Source organism: Solanum verrucosum, unplaced genomic scaffold (assembly GCF_900185275.1).
Source record: "Solanum verrucosum unplaced genomic scaffold, falcon-dt-bn FXZP01000259.1, whole genome shotgun sequence".
NCBI lineage: Eukaryota > Viridiplantae > Streptophyta > Magnoliopsida > Solanales > Solanaceae > Solanum > Solanum verrucosum.
In genome coordinates this window covers 9,717-28,192 of record NW_026019973.1, presented here as the reverse complement: position 1 = coordinate 28,192, position 18,476 = coordinate 9,717, and the positions used below count along the sequence as shown (strand labels likewise).

The window sequence follows — 18,476 nt, the reverse complement described above, 5'->3', positions numbered from 1 at the left end:
AGGAGTCCTCGAATTCAAATTCCGACGGTTCCATTGAGTCCGGAACGTCGAATTTAGTGGGGGTACATATTTAGTTTGTGTGCACGAGATTCCGAACGAATCCCGAGGGTCTAACGGGGACTTAAACTTTGGTGTTATTGTTGTGTTTCAGCTGCAATAGCAGTCCTTTTTAAGTCAAAAAATAGTAACCATTTTCCCTCAACTTGAAAAATACCCATTTCTCTATTTTTAGACTTTGAGAGCTCGAAAATAGGTGATTTCAAGTGGGTTTTCGCAAGGAATTCATTGGGTAAGTTATTTCCAACTTATATCTTTGATTTCCATCGATTATTTATGGATTTTAACATCAAAATTTGAGATCTCAACTGAAAATTTTTGGGGGTTTTGCCTAATCCGAATTTAATAGAAAATTTGAGTTTGTGAACTCATTTCAACTCCTTTTTCGAAATGGTTTTCACTATTGGATTCTAAATTTCTTGGGGAACATTTTTCACTAAAAATTTCCAGATTTCGAGAATATTTTTCGGAACGAGATTTTTTTGACCATTTTACCCTTTTCTCCAAATTTCACGATATTGGTGTTGTTAGATTCATATTGATTGTGAGATTCTATTTATGAATAGATTGTGGTGATTTGGAGCGTGCTCGGAAGGGTAAAACTCAAATTTGAGTTACTAGTTGAAGTGTTTTGAGGCAAGTGACTTCTAAACTTTGTTAAACTCTTAGACTACACATGACTACTTTCCTAATTGTGTTGGGGAGTAATGGGGATTGAGGATGAGTTTTATTTGTTGATTGAAATTGTTGTAATTGAAAGATGGGGAATAAAACGAGCTAAATGTGTTATATGTGACTTGAATTTGTTGAATAAGTCATGTGATAACTGATATTGAGGGGATAGAAAAGCATGAGTAGGCTATGATTGATACAGACATTGATGTTGAGACAGACGATGTGTAATACTATGATGTGGTCGTGATATGGTTGTGATTGAGACAGACGATGTGTAATACTATGATGTGGTCGTGATATGGTTGTGATTGAGACAGATGATGTGTAATACTATGATGTGGTCGTGATATGGTTATGATTGAGACAGACGATGTGTAATACTATGATGTGGTCGTGATATGGTTGTGATTGAGATAGATGATGTGTAATACTATGATGTGATCGTGATATGGTTGTAATTGAGACAGATAATGTGTAATACTATGATGTGATCGTGATATGATTGTGATTGATGACACGTGCATATTCCTTATTCATCCCACGTGTGAACTATCTGTTGCCTGAGTTCTGAGACACTGATATGAGGATGGATGGATATGAGACACAGTTGAGACTAGCTCCGGCTAGAGATATATGAGATGGACTAGCTCCGGCTAGCGATTTGGATGCGGATGGGATCTGGTTCCGGCGGTGATACATGGTCCATGTGTGGCCCCCATGGGTTCTGATTTGAGTATTCAGCGCGGTCTGATTACGTCAACATATGTGTATCTTAGGACAGACATGCATCACGACTACATGACATCATTATTGCATTTGCATCGCATTTGACTTCATCTTTGTCTGTGGTGTGTGGACTTTACCTATTTGCCCCTCTTCATGTGATATATGATCTATTTGCTCTTACATGAGGATATGAGGTTGATGTTGAGACACTGTTGGATATATCTGTTGATTATGAATTGTGTAGTATATGTTGTTGGTTCGCTGTTAGAATGAAGTTTCGGTGGTTCGGTTGGGATTGAAAGGAGTTGTTTGTAGCTGCTAGTTTAGCTTAGTTTAGTGTTACTTGCGAGTACCTGTTGCTTTTGGTACTCACCCTTGCTTCTACACAGTTGTGTAGGTTGACAGCTCTATCAGATCCGACTTATTACTCATCTTCAGATTAGAGCTTCCAGACTTACTTGAAAGGTAGCGGTTCATTCCAGACGTGCCCTCAAGTTATCTATATTTATTGTTCTGTTCTATTCTAGAACTTTACTAAGAGACTTGTATATTTTATTCAGATTCCGTATTAGAGGTTTGTACATGTGACAACCAATTATGGGGTTATGTTGAGTTTATTTAAAGACTTCCGCTTATCTTTCTATCTTATTCTTGTTTTATAAATTCTGTATCGTCGGGTTTTTGGGTGTTAGGCTTACGTGTCCGGTGGGGTTTGGGCACGTGCCATCACATCTGGTTTTGGGGTGTGACATTACAATTGCAGACAAGGTAACAATAATTCAGAATTATAAGCAACAAGTGTATGAAAATGAACTTCAAAGTTTAAGGGTTATCAAAAGAAAGAATGCAATTAACTGGCAGGAAAATCATCATTAAAAGAAACAAAGAAAGGCTTTGAACTCACTTTCGCCATATAAATTCATTTTGAGTAATATGAATAAATGGTGCTACTCCTTCGGGCAGTTGGACCTTCAAAAAAAAAGTTAAGAATTCATCATTACTTGATGTAAATAGAATGGCATATTGTAATGCAAAATTACGTATATAAGCGAAGGGTCTGCATTTATTATACAATCATAAACAATATTATATAGTCATCATTACTTAATGTTAATAGAATGGCATATTGTAATGCAAAATCACGTATATAAGCAAAGAGTCTGCATTTTTATACAATCATAAACATTACCATACAATATTATTTTAGCAAATATACAATCAAATATCATACAGGATTACATACACCATGCCATCGATGTGTGCATCCATGTTTTGATGGAAGGGCAGGTGAAGTAACTCGATAAGAAAAGGCACAATTGAATGCAGAAACCATAACATTGTCATTCCAAACCATAAGGATATTAAATAAGCCCACTTTTTCGATACGTAAATTTTACTAATAAAAACAGCAGCACTAAGACGGTGCTAGAACAGTAGAACATGTATGACTATAGCTCTTTCCAGCAGCAAGGAGTCAATATAGTCCAAAAGAGTGTAGAGATGATTTACATTTTTCAATAAGCCCACGTTTATTGAGAGGACAAACCAGATTTTATTGAGAAAGATCAGTTATTGAGGAACTACAGCTTTCAACTAGTTAGTTATGAAGGGCAATAATAAAAATAGTCTAGTCTAGACATATGTTGACTCAATATCACTTGTTTAAATAATTCTATACCATTTATAGCACCATAATCTACTAAAAATGATGAAACTCACATATGTACTCAACAGTAGACACTAATATCTTCACTTACTAGTCTATTTATACTAGTACAAATATCAACCGATATTCTCAGGATCCAACAACAACATTACCCAGTGAGACATTCTCAGGATCAAATTATTGTACTAATCTTACCACCAGTTCTGATGTCATATCAAAAAAAGATTTTTTTTTATCATTAGTTCTCTAGGTATATTGTTGTATCAGTTCTTTGGGTATTGTCTTCTCATTATTTCAGAAGTCTACAGAGTCACACAAAATCATATCCACATTGTTACATGTCATCATCACTCCAAGTGAAACATAAATTATCTAACACATTTGGAATGAAGAATACGTCATACAGGAATGATAAGCCTTAGATCTACATTCTTCAATCCTTTCCAGTTTCACTCAAGGAAACTGTTGGTAAGACTTGCAAGACTTTAATAGGAAAATAATTTGTGAACCAAGTAAGAAATGCTAGAATCTAAAAACTAAGTAAGAAATGCTAGGAAAATAATTTGTGAACCAAGTAAGACTTGCAACTCATCAATAATAAATGTTGATTCTTGCACTCTCTTTCTTTAATAATAATTATCTATTTTCTTTTGTATCAATCTAAAAAGGGCTTTCCTAGAATGGAAAATTCTCTATCCAAGCATTCAAGTTAATAAGTTAACTTACGTTCATATCTCATATGTGATGAATGCCTTACTAAATTTTTCTATTTTTACACTTTCTTTTCACAAGGTAAATAATTTCATTAATGTTTGGGTCAAAAGGCATTTGAATACAAGAAGTATACCTAAAGGAAAACCCTATAAAATATATGGTTTTCTACGAAAATCACCTAATCTTCTACACAACATGAGACTTCATGGTTGCACCAAGAGAAAATAATGGATAGGAGGCTTCTCCTCAACTTAATAAAATTCATCATCTCTGCACCTTCAAAAGTTCTCTCCACCTATTCGTACTTAAAACTATTAATCTATCTAAAAACTTATTAAAAAATTATTTTATAAAAAGCTTTTTGTCTACTTAATATGATGAACTATTCAAATGCTTTATTTTGACTGTGTTGGTCATAGTATGCCATTTTTTCGTAGGATTGTCAGTTATTCTCTTTTTATTTAGTTATCACCAAATTTGACACTACATTTTTTTATTGTGTAGAAAATTCGTAAGTCCAAATTTAGTCAAAGCCACTAATAACTAGGTCTACCAAGATAAGCTCTCCATACTTGAGAAGATCATTTGAGATTACTAGAATTAGCTTCTATCTGTTGAACTAGTAAGAGAAACATTTAAGGAAACAACATCTTGAATCCCATATGAGAAAGCTACAAATCTGTTTACTCTTTAAACAACACAACCACATAATTACATTCAATTTATGCAATGATCACTTTGCTAATCTGAAGTAGATAAACATATTAAGATGTAAATCCGATTGCAAAAGCATTGGTCCAGGTCTAAAAATTAATGGGGTTGTAAAACCTTTTCTTAACCAATGTTCACCCAATTAAGGAACAATGACTAAGAAAATTAACAAGAATGGCAGAAAGAAGAAAATGGGAGAGAAACGTTCTAAGAAGCTAGATAAACATCCAAATCATCATTTTTGTAGTAGAATTTGGTCAAATTATGATTAAATCAATTCTCCTAAAGAGGATCAGTAGCATGGAGTCATTAATCATGCTTGGTTATTTATTTATTTTTATTTATGACAAGGGAAACCCGCAGCTGCTACCCTTTGGGTGCACACATGGTAAAAACCCCGCTCCTATGCAATAGCTCCCAAACCACATAGGAGAGGTAACCCGTACTAGGCAAGCCTGGTGCGACGAGCTTGACCCACAAGGCAAACCCCTTGCTTTCGTTGGCAAGGGGTTTTGAACTTGAGACCTCCTACATGGAAGTCCGAAGCCCAAACCACTAGGTTGGTTATAAAAAAATAATATTCTTCAATTAGGTTCCTAATTTGACTTGTCAAAAGAATATTGGAACTTCACTCCAAGGTCACAACAAATATAGTTGTTACATTAAACCTTGAAGTTAAGTGCAGTGCAACTGGACGCTTTGTCTCGCTTAGGCAATAATTGCCACTAAAGCTTGTAACTTATCAAGCATGAGCTCAACGTTGAAACAGTCACAATAAATAATAAAATTGTTGTTGTCAATACGATATATTAATTGTTAAGGAAACTTTGTCAAATAGGAAATAAAAACCTACCAATTTAGTATAGGCACTACACTCGAACTAGAAGCTTAAACTCCATCTTGCAACTGAATCACACATTTAAAATGATTTTTTTATTTGACTTTCGCGATACTTCATATTTTTCACTTATTCTAGTTATTTTAATACTCTATTCAAAAGAACTGTTGTTTGTCCCTATCATTATTTTCCGTTGCATCATATGTTATACATAAATAAGTAAATAAAGTGTTATTTATCTAACATCTTAAACTTTTAGATGAGATGGTTACACAATTCAACATGGTATTAGCGCAGGCGGTGAACTCGAGCCTCACTACAACCCATTATCAAAAAGCATGTGCATGGTTCATGCTTGCACATGACGAGGTGTGTTGAAAACATAATTAAGTAAATATAATTTGTTCTCTTTCATAGCTTAAGTTCTTTCATAAGATAGTTAGACATGTCAACAATATATACATAAGATTACCCTAAAAGTAGTTTGCTTTTGCTCATTACGACCTTTTAACTATAGTGGGTTCTCATTAACCTCCTATACTATTTTGAAGCGGTATTATTGCCACCCAACATAGAGAATGAGATGAACTCTTTTAAAGAGCATGAGAGAAAAAATAAAGAAAAAAGAACCACATTTTTCCTTCTTTCCTTCTCCTTTTTCTTAATCTCTCCTCTCCTCTTCGCTTGGCATACCTTCTACTTTGTTGGTGGTTCCCAAAACTTATTCACTTATGGTGTCCAAAACTAGAAAATTATACCTCAGTATTGAACATAAACAATACAATTTGAGAGCTAGTAGATAAACCATAAATAGAGATGGATCTGACTCTACTATCATAGTAACAAAATGAACCTAAACATAACACAACCCCAATATCTACGTCATGAGGTGAGGATTGTCCAAAACTAGTCCATTTCTTTTACCCATAGGACACTTAACAAATGCCAAAAGTTAGATATTATGTTTTCTTTTCCTTTTGATAGATTAATAATGATGGTACCCAATTAGCTTACGCATATCTTGACTACTAAAATTCATATATGATATAAAAGAAATATCAAACATATTATATTCCAAGTGGAATTCTATATAAAAATGGATGGTTTGGTATATATGTACAATTTGTAAAAATATTTTTCCATAATTTAGAATATTACTCAACATTTGAGAGCCACCACTACTAAACGTGTTACTTAGATTCTTAACAAAACTTATGACTTCCAATTCAAGTTGATTCTCTGTTAATGAAAATAAGCACTTGAATTCTCGAGTTGGAAACATCAAGTTTACCCTAAAGAGTGAATGACTAAAATTACATTAAGCATTAGCTAAAGCAAATTGTATGCACAGACCTGTGTTGCCAAAGATTTATTAAAGGTGCGGTTAATCTCTAAAGTTGAGCGAAAAACAGGTTGAGCGCCGCATTTTTCTTAGTTGGTACATCAATGCAGTCATCAAGACACTAAGGTGTATACCTTACTACAAATGGGTGTGGTCCTTAATAGGCAACACAAGATGATAAAAATCACTTAAATGTGAAAAAACAATTAATTCCTTTGTGCATATAGTTATTATTCTTCTATTTGAATTTTTTTGTTTGCTTCCTTATTAAAATCGTAATATATTTAAGCTTAAAGCTCCAATAAACCTTATTACTTTTTTGCACAATTGCATTTGATAATGTCACCTTACACACATGTTAGAGTTACGATTCTCTTCCACAATTATCTCTATTTCCGCAGAGGTGGGAAGCAATATCAGTATGCTACCACTTTTGGTTTTAATTTCTCCAAGAAACCATATATGCAACCTCAAAGTGTTAATCTAGTAATACAAACATCAAATAAAAGCTTTCATTCCATGAGAATGATACAGGCAAACATATATGTTGCTCTCAAGAAGTTAAAGTTAGAGGTAGCTTCAGTCATTTTCTAACGTGCAGTCGTGCACAAGCGGGAAACAAAAAGCATGTCGTTCTTCATTCTTTCTAAGTTTACATCCTCTTGTGTTAAATATTTCATGTGCTTCCAAGCATCTCATGATCTAAAGAAAGTACGACCACTGCATCTTTCTTTCTACTTCTAACATCTCCTTGAATTGATCTTCTTTTATCTCTCTCTTTCCCTCTTAATCTTATTGCCGCTTGGAGCAAGTAGCTTAGAAATGCAATAGTTCCTCAAGAACACACAGTAAGTCCATGCAACATCACATTTTTAAAATTTTACAACATGCTTGAGAAATAGTAACAAATAAGATGAACTTAGGCGTACCACATTGTTGTCTTTGCCTGAATGCGACATCTATCCAACCTCTTGCGGAATCTGGAAATTCCAAAAACTCAACAATGTACAAGGTTTTCTTCAATTTCATATCCAAGCACAAGATCACACACACAACCAAAAAAAAAAAAGTAGCCATTAATGGGTGTGCATTCTATATATCAACTAAAAATAGTCCATTTTGTGCTTCCTGTTCTAGAAATGAAAATGTGACCGACGAATTAATAAAAATTACAAAAAGTATGAATTCCCTTCAACTAAGAATCTGAACCAACAAAAGAGCTTCAAAAAACAAAATAATTCAAAAGTAAAAATCTTTCATATACAGAATTACCAATGCCTGTAAACCATAAAAAAATCTTTAAAACTACGTATATGTCTAGAATTAACCCGCGAACAACAAATTTTTTTAGATCAAACTAGAATTAACCCTTGAACAACAAAAAAAAACGAAAAAAAAAACCCTAAATCCATAAAAATCCTTTCTTTTTTTTTGGCATCAATCAAATTTCTTAAAAGTAGTGAACAACAAAACTTCTTAGATCAAACATAGAATTAACCCTTGAACAACAAAAAAAAACCCTAAATCCATAAAAATCCTTTTTTTTTTTTTGCATCAATTAAATTTCTCAAAAGCAGTGAACAACAAAACTTTTTAGATCAAACTAGAATTAACCTTTGAAGAACCAAAAAAAAAAAAAAAAAAAAAAACTAAACTCATAAAAATCCTTTTTTTATTTTTTTTTGCATAAATCAAATATTTCAAAAACAACTTCATTCAATTAATCCAACATCACAACTGGGCAGAGATAGAAACACCAAAAATCATTAGAAAAAAATGTAAAATTGAGCATACCTTTGACGCAATGTTTGCAGAAAATAGGTTTCTCCGAAAAACTGAAACGCCATTCATGTCTTTGTATATATACACAAACAAACAAATTGAGATTATCACAATCTATATTTATTGTGAACAAATTTTCTCACGAGGTTTAAGCTAGAAGACATAAGATGGGTTTTGTTTGAAGTTTTAACGACGAAATTTTGAATACCTCTACGACGACGTTCCATATTTATTTATTTATTTATTTTTGTTAACTAGTACTGCAATTTTTAAATAATAGATATTCCCTCCTTTGTTTTCTAATTGATTTTTCTGAAGGATTTATTCTACTCTTACATCATCAATTTTTGCCTTTGTATTTTACTTCTTTAAAATTATCATATTTTCATTTTATAATTTATAACTGATGTAGCAAATTTCCTATGAAAAATATTATTTTCATGAAAATAAATAGTGAAAAATGTTAACGGAGTATATAAGGCAATAGTGTTCTATAATGAAATAAATAAATAGAATAAGAAATATTTTTATTAAATGATGAAAATTATATGTAATAATTTAAAAGGAGAAATGACAAATATACTTCCAACTATGACAAATGATACTCCATGTGTTTCTTTTTATATGTCACCTTTTTGGATTGTACTTATTAAGAAATTAAGTAATTTTACCCTTCTACCCTTATTTAATGTTTTCATAAGTCAACTTTTCAATAAATAATGAATATGCTAGATTTCAAAAATTAAAATGCATTTGGATGACTATTTAAATTTTTGAGTTTATTTTTGGAGCCAAAATTTTTCACCAATTGATCCAAAAATTTAAAAAAATTAAAATTTTCCCACCTCAATTTTCCTATATATATTTTTTGTAATTAATAAAATTAAAATGCATTTAGATGGCTATTTGAAAAAATTAAGCTTCAACTTTCAGGATTATTGTAGAATTTTTCTTCATCTTTTATTTTTAATTTGTCTGTTGAGATTTCTTTTTCAAAATCATATTTTATAGAATAGTGAATGGAGAGAGTAATTAATCAAGTACTCCATTGAATATTAATTAGGAAAACTTACATAAATATACTATGCTAAGAAAATATTTATCATTTATAGCAATAACATTTTTTTTTACTTGATCACTTTTAATACATTTATAATACAGTTTTAATATATATTACAGAGAACAATTTATAAAACACATATAATACATATTTTATTGATAGTTAATACATTTATCACAAATTTTAATACACTTATAATACAATGTGTTAATTTCATACCAAACCAGCCTAATATATTTTAAAACAGTTATAATACATATATATTGCATACATAATTCACTTATAATACATATTATTTACCATATATTTTATTATTCCCTACCATTTCAAAATATTACAAAATCCTTCTTTTTCCTCCAAAATCCCACTCTTCCAGATACATAGCTTCTCAACTCACAAAGGTCATTTCTCTCTTCCTATTTTCAACTCCTTCAATCTTTTCCTATATTCACTCCCTCAATCTCAACAGTTATTTCCTTCATTACATTTTGGAATTTCATCTTCAAAGTCTTGATACATATAGATGATGCTCCTTATTTTAGTATTGAAATTATCCAATTAATCTCACGTAATATGGATCATATTTATGATTCTTACGATGATGATTGGGCTGGAACAGATCCAAACGGTTGCATGATCCATTATCAATGACGAATCATAAGTTGAGAAGTCGAAGAAGGATGTACTTCCTCTTCTAAAGTGATTGTGACCCCCCCCCCACCCGCCCCTCAAAAAAAGGGTAGAAAAGTTGGATCTATAATATCTCGTCCTACAGTACATTTTTTTCCAATTTTTTGTTGTTCATATTTTTCTGATACAGAAAATGGGGGAAAAGTAGAACATGTTGATAAATACCATTCTCTACCCAAGGTTCCTATTTCTAATGTATGTAGTTGACTTTGATTCATAAATTTATGTATAATGCCTTCGTTTTTTCACTTTATGATACATTACAATTTCATCATGTACAATGTACCATGTTCAAATATTAGTTTTGATACATTATCCTAATTTATTAAAACACAAATTAGTATATATCATGTTCATAATTATGTATTTGATACATAACTATTACAAATTTCGTTATCTTTTACTACCAGATATATACACCCATACTTATTCAACTAGAAGGCTATGTATCTGTAGACATTATCAAATATTATTATTGATATATAAATACTAATGTTTTATAACAATACCAGTTTGTATCATAATCATAATTATATATATGACACATAACTTTGTTATGTATCATATGTTTTTATATGCAACATTGTTTTATAACTAAATCAGTGTATATCCTATTTATATTTTTTTTTGTATATGATACATAAATTTGTCGAATTGACTATGTATTAGATGTTGTTATGTATCTGCAGTCCTCGAGTAACATTTTAAGACATAGTTGCACCAATTGTTTAACACATGTATATCAAATTCAACAAATTTCAGACTTTATTGTATGTATCAGATATATATCAACTAACCACAGTGTTATGTAGCAATCACAAAAAAATGCTATTGAGAACAATTACATGTATATTATATCTCTTATAAACTACAAATTTTTTTCAATTAGAATAAGATACATAAATAATAATGTTTAATGCATAATTTTATGGTCATGATACATAAATAGTAATGTATAGTCAATGCCGGTGGAGGAGGAAAATGCCATAGAGGCGACGATAACGACGTGAAGGGATAGGCTGAGAGCCCTCAGAGAAGCTCAAGAACTTCTTCAAACCCCTGACGATGATAGTCATAAGGCTAATAACAAAGATATTTATGATGTATCTTTTCAAAGTTTTTGATAATTTTGAATCAAAATTGAAAGGATCTTTGATGAACTTGGAGAAGTATTTTGAATCTCAATTTTTCTGATAATTTTGAATCAAAATTGAAAGGATCTTCGATGAATCGGGAAAAGAATGATGAACTGGGAGAAGAATTTTGAATATCAAAATTTTCGTCAATTTTGAATAGAAATCAAAAAGATCTTCGATGAACTAAGAGATTCACAAAAGAAATTATTTGTCCAACAACTATTCCATCACTTTTGTATTGTTTATAACTCACTCCCTTTCCAGACTCATGATCGTCTCAAAAAAATAGAGATATTCATCATGTATCAGCTATTGTTTTCGACTTTTTTTTTAATTTGTTACGATCTGGGAGAGATTTGAGAGAACAAAATTTGATTTTTTTTTAAGTTGTTACGATTTGGTGGAGATCGACATTAACTTGATTTACGTGATTTGAAAATCAATCACATTCAGTTTTACATTTCCTTTCCTTTTAAATCGTAACTGATTTTTTTAAATGTATTAGATGTATTGTATCCGGCTTATGTATCCAAAAGAATCTAATTTTAGGGAATTTATGTAGATTGAAAAAAGGTAGGGATAGAAATATGTAATTTGCTCCTTACACTATGGAATTCCTAATTTTTTTACATAATAATTTGATAAACAAAGGTATAGATGTAGAAAGGAATACTACGTTGTTTGGCTCAAAATCATAATTATAATTACTTATTATACCTTTTATATGATATAGTTAATATTATAATTATGATATGAACTTTTTTTTCAACTCTAACTATACCCTTAACATAATGTAGGATATATTAGTTTCTAGGCTTTTGGTAGTTCTTTTAATATTTGCAAATGAAAATCTGTAAACAGAGATTCTAGAAATTGCCTTTCGACTATGAACAAGTATTCTAAAAATAACATTTTGACAAAATATGAAATGTAATAATAATTGAATAGATGATAGTGAACTAGTCAAGAGCACACTAACTCATATTCAACGAAGTATGTAATGTAATAATTTAATTTAAAAAATCCTGAAAGTTGAAAGAACGATTATTATCTACTAAATTGTTTCGTTCAAAAATAAAAATTATAATTTGAAATTATTTTTGCCATCTATATGAGATAGATAATATTTTGATCGTAATATAAATTTTATTTTAATTTTAACTATATTCTCAATTGAATAAAATATGTATTTAATTTCATATTTTATATCGAAATAATTCACTTAATCCCTCCCACCAAACGACTCTATGAGATAGGAAGAAACATTTTGATTGTCAAAAGTTTTTAACTGTTTCTTTAATATTTGTAAATGAAACCGTATGAATAAACATTCTAGAAATTATTTTTTTACAAATTATGATATGTAAAATAATAGTTTGATGAATAATGGTGCACTAACCATGAGAACACTAACTCCTATTAGATCATAATTTTACTTATTTGTACTATCTATAATACAACAACAATAACATACCACTATAATCTCACAAGTTAAGAATTTGGTTGAGGGAGGATAAATGATACTCTCTCTCTGTCCCGTGAATTACTTTCTTTTTGGTCAGTCCAAAAAAAATGACACATTTCTATATTAAGTAACAATTAAACTATAAAATGTTTATTTTACCCTTGATGAAATGATTTACAGCTACACAAATTTCTATCATTTATTTTGAACCACAAGTTTTAAAAGTCTTCATTTCTTTCTTAAACTTTGTGTCGAGTCAAACTACCTCACATAAAATGTAACGGAGGGAGTAATAAATATCCAAGTTAAGAAGGGTAATTAAGATTTAAGATAAACTTTATAAATTTTCATATCCCTATCAATATTTACACTTTTAATTTATTTTTTTAAAAAAGAAATCGTAAATGTGGAAAAGGAAGATGTAACATCCGGCAATTTGAAATAACTATCAAGAGGCTTAAAAATCCAAAATAGTCATTTTTGGAGAGAAATTCAAAAAAAATCTGGAATTTGGTTATGTGTGGGAAATCAGTGAGTTTTGGCCAACTTTGAGCAGTCATAACTCCTAGATCAGGATGAGTTAGGAGTAGTTCCAGTTATGTTTGGAAACCCCTTGGAATGATATTTCCAACGCCGCTGAGTTTGCTCAATTCCGAGTTCGTATGAGCGAGTTATGCCCTTTGAAATTTGGGCAGTTGGTAGGGAATCCGTCCGGAAAATTTAAGGGCATTTTGGTCTTTTCCGTAGCCATTTCTTTTAGGGTTCTATTGTTGTGTTAGGATGATTTTTGGATCATTTGGTCCAATTTTTTTTAAAAGGGTGAGACCTAGGGCTTGAGAGTGAAGAGGAGAAGAAGATGAGAAGAAGAGGAGAAAGAGAAGATCAAGCAAGGAGTTTCCATCAAGGATCGTCGTAGATATCGTCGGTGGTGATCCCTACTAGGTATGTGAGTTCTTAGTGTGGGTTGATCCTTTCCCCCACACACCCAACTCATTATTATTGAGCAAGATTGGATATGTTGTTGAAGTTGTTGGGTTGTGTTGTTGATGTTGTTGATTGTGTTGTTGAAGTTATTGTTGGTTGTGGGACATGATTTGGTTGTGTGTTTGAGTTGAATCTCTTGTATATTGAGGGGTTTTATGATCCTTAATGTTTGGGGTTGAATCCATTGAGGTTAGAGAGGTTTAGAGCTGGAGAAAAGAGGGAGAAAAGTCGGGTTTTCTGGGGAAGGGTCTGGCGCGTCGTGCCTACCAGCGCGCCCCAAACGGGACTCTGAAGTCCAGCCCTTGGGGCGTCGCGCCTCTCAGAGCGCCAACAGGTTCCTTCTGAGCTTCGAGGGCTGGCGCTCCGCGCCTTGCAGAGCGCCAAGGACGCCATGTTCTCCCTTTCTTTCCACACTTTCTCATGCATGTTCCTAGGTATTGTACCTATGTTTCCTAGTTGTTTCCACCACTCTAATGTACATTTAAACCTCCCAAACTCATCTATAAACATGCGATCATATACCTTGAATCCATAATTCAATTCTAGGCGAGTTTGGATCAAAGTCAACTGAAGTTAGAGTCAAGTTAAGCAAGTTATGAGGTAAGTCCAAGCAAATCTTTAAAGTTGTTCAAGAGTTGTTATCAAACGTTTTATCTTTGTTTAAGGTTTAAGTTCAAGTCGAGTAAAGAGTCTCAAGTTTCAAGTTAGGTCAAGAACATAAAGTTGAGTTCATTTCTCAAAGTTATTAGGGAACTATGTATTCCCAAAGAAGTTTTAAAGAAATGTTGTTACATTTAAGCAAGGTTGGAAACTGAGATTTTCCAAAGAGCCTTCGGGCTAGTTTTTGAGTAATTATCTCATATCAACAGGAAGAAATATGTTTTAAAAACATAAGAGCCAGTACATTTTTGGGAGTAGTATCGAGCACCTAATTGGGGGAGAGTTCAAAGAACCTACACCCCCTATAGAACCATGTTAGCCACCATGGGTAGAAAAGGATCATACTTTTTAGATGAATCCTTTTCCAGATAGACTAGTGGATCCATTAGGCAGTTCAAGTCTTATACCTTTGGCTGGGTGTAAGATGCTCTGGCAGCGTGAGGTCGATTGCTGTATCATCACTATAGCTCTTAAGTGATGGTTGTCGGTTAGAGAAACTCCCACAACAGTTATTGTATCTTCATACACAAAAATTATTGTATTTTTAGATACATTAGTTCATTTGTATTTCTATATACATCTCAGGCATATTGTATCTTTGTATACACACAGAGTTTATAGCATGTTTTAAGCAGTCTTTCTTTATATTGCACTTGTTTTAAAATTGCCTTATATTGAAAGAAGTTAGTCAGGTTGAGTTGAGTTGAGCCAGGTAAGCTATTCAGTTTCTTCCAGATTTCCTTCTAGCCTATGTTGCTTAGTTTTCCAGCTCGCATACTCGTACATTCAATGTACTGATGCCAGTTGGCCTACATCTTATGACGATGCAGAGACAGGTACCCCGGATCAGTATCCTGCACGTCGTTGATCCAGCTGAGCACGTCAGAGTCAGTGGTGAGCCTCCTTGCTTTCCGGAGGACTCGGTTGGTTTGCATTCTTAAGTTTTGTTTTATTAGGATGTTGTGGGGTCTGTCCCAACATCCATCTCAGTACTTTAGAGGCTTCTTAGACAGTCAGTCAGTAAGTTTTGAGTCTCTCTTCTATGTATATATGTAAATATCCTATTTTGAGACTCGAGTGGCCTTTGTGGCCAGATGTTATAAGTTAAGTTGTTTTGTAACCTTGCATTTGCACTGAGTTATTCTGTTGAGTTTTGTTTCCGCTGAGTTAAGAAAGCCAGGCCAAGGGTTCACTTGGGGCCAGAAATGGTCTCCGGGTGCCGGTCCCGCCCAGGGTGTAGGCTCGGGGCATGACAGAAGACTAGATCTACTAAGTTGTTAGGTTCAAAATTATAATTATAATTTGAAATTATAACTTTCTATATAAGGTATATAAGATGATTGTGATATAAAATTTATCTTAATTTTAGTTATATCATCTACTAAATGCAGGACATATTTAATTGTAAATTTTATATTGGAATAATCAGTTAATCCTTCTAACTAAATGATTAGGAAGAATTTTTTTGATCAACTGTTAATCGTTTCTCTAATTTTTGTAAATTAAATAGTATGAGCAAACATTTTTTTTATGGATTATGGAATATAATAGTAATTTGATTTATTTTTCTAAATAGTGAATGTGGAAACTGGAAAGGAAAATTAAATCTACCTGGTTTGATTCAATATCAAGATTATAACGTGAGATTATAATTATGATTATTTATTTTACTTTCTATATGAGATTAAATAATTTTATGATGGTAATATAAAATTTATCTTGATTTTAATTATACCCTCAACTAAGTTCATAATATATTTAGTTTTAAATTTTATATTTAGATAACTTGCTAAGTTCTTCTAACTAAACAACTCCTAAGTTAGGAAGAGACTTTTTGATAGTCAAATGCTTTAATTTCTTTAGCATTTGTGATGAAACAATATGAACAATAGGGGTTTCCTTGAAAAGACGAGGACTCACTAAACATTGTTGCTAGCTGATCAGAGATAGGACTAATCATCAATATTGGTCACATTCCGTTGAAATAGAGTCCCGATGTTTTAGCTCCCTTTTTTCATCAACATATATTTTCATTTCTTCCTTTACACCATCCGGGCATTTTTCACACCGTGAGACGTCCTTGTAAGTACCAACTAGATGTTGTTTGTAACGAAAGATTCCGCCATTAGTAACCTTTTTACAAAAGTTACATTCATCTGCGTTCCTATTGGTCTCACTTGTTCATTTCCCATAGTTCCAACCGGGGTCAGCCATTTTTAATTGCTGTTAAGATCAAAGAAACATAATCAGCACTATATTTTAATCACTGTAACAATATATAATCACTGTTAACAGGGGCGGCTCAACATACCTTGTGGCCTAAAGCGAAATTTTTATTAGAGGCCTGAAATCTATATAAATTTTATCTATATCTATTTATTTTTCTAAATTTCTAGACGTAAATTACTACTTAATATCTTTTATATAAATGATTTTTCAAACACCTTTTTTTTTAATTATTAGTTTTAAGTAAGATTTTATCAATTCAACATTGAAAAACATCCTTTTATTGAGACAATTATTATATGAATTATTAACACAATTTTATAAGTAATAAGTTGATAAACTTTAAAGATAAGAGTTAGAATCATAGAATTTGATTCAAAAAGTTGATAACTTGGTATACCTACTTTAATATGAAAATTAACAAATAAATTAAAAAAAAGAATTTGTAATGCACTTTGTTCAACACTTTTCGACTATTTCATATTTTTGAGAGTGTATTACTCTAACTATCAAAGATTTGAAGATATAGAGTGCAAAAAGAGTTACAAAGGATAAATAATGTGAGTGTTGAACTGTTAACGAAAAAATGTAAGAATCCAAAACAATGTTTCCTTAATTTCTTCTATTTGAATGGGATTAAGATACATAATTTTTTATTTATAAAAATTTGAGGCCCCCAAAAGGCCAATGCCTAAAATTTTATAGGCAAGAGCCGACCCTGACTGTTAAGAAAAATAATCAGCAAAACAGAACAAGACTGCAAAACAGAGCAGCAGTAGCAGCAGAAAACTGCAAAACAGAGCAGAAAAAAAGAAGCGGAAAGAAAGAACACTTACCTGAAGTCAAGAAGCAACAGACGTGAAAACCGCGACTGAACTGTCGATGACTGAGGTTAAACATATCGCGACTTGTTTTTTCATTCAAAAATGCACTTTCAAAAGGTTAAAAACAAAAAAGTATTTTATTCACTTTTAAGAGAAGATGAGAAGGATAACTCCCTGCTTATTCCTTGTAAAAGTACTACAACACACGGCTACCTACTGTCCTTATATTGTTATCCTCGATCGCCAAATCTTCTTATTTAGAGTCATGTCCTCAGTAAATTGAAGATGTGTCATGTCCCATCTAATCACCTTCCCCAAATATTCTTGGACCTACCTATACCACTCCTAAATATCTATTATAGCCAAACTCGCACACCTACTTACCTGGAGCTTCCCCGGACCTCTTTTTCACATGCTCAAACCATCTCAACTTTGCTTCCCTCATCTTGTCCATCACGGAGGTCACTCCTACATTGTCTTGTATAGCATAGGAGTCGTTTGGTACAAAAATTAATAGCACAACGATTAGTAATGCAAGGATTAGTAATGCAGGGATTATCAATGGAGGGTTTATTTTATATCAAGTGTTTGGTTCACTGTTTCCCACCAAATCTTGTTTTCGGATTAAACCTCTACAAAAGCTTCTTTTATCTTTTATTTGAACTGTGAGCATCCTCAACTTTAGCTCTTTGCTAACATCCTTTTAATTTAGAACTCTTAGAGTAGCAACGTTAATCATTTTTATTATTGTCATTAGTAGTATACTTTTTCTCTAAAATACCAATAAGAATTGCTTGGAACACTAGCTCCTACGCGCTGGTCATGATCCTAAATTGGGTCGTGACATGAGAATACAAGGAAATAAATTTGTGTAAATGAGAATTCCACCAAGTGAAGGGTATATTAGCTCTACTGATAAT

General features: G+C 32.1%; 1 protein-coding gene across 1 annotated transcript in view; it reads right to left on the bottom strand.

Moving 5' to 3' along the window:
• The window catches only part of LOC125817257 (uncharacterized), a 50,223-nt gene extending 32,213 nt beyond the window's left edge, over positions 1-18,010 (bottom strand). The window contains exons 1-2 of the mRNA XM_049496804.1: positions 17,941-18,010; positions 17,450-17,521 (exon numbers count right to left, since the gene is read on the bottom strand). Coding sequence (XP_049352761.1) covers positions 17,450-17,521; positions 17,941-18,010 — 142 coding nt within the window. The remainder of the gene's footprint in view (positions 1-17,449; positions 17,522-17,940) is intronic.
• Positions 18,011-18,476: the final 466 nt, after the last annotated feature.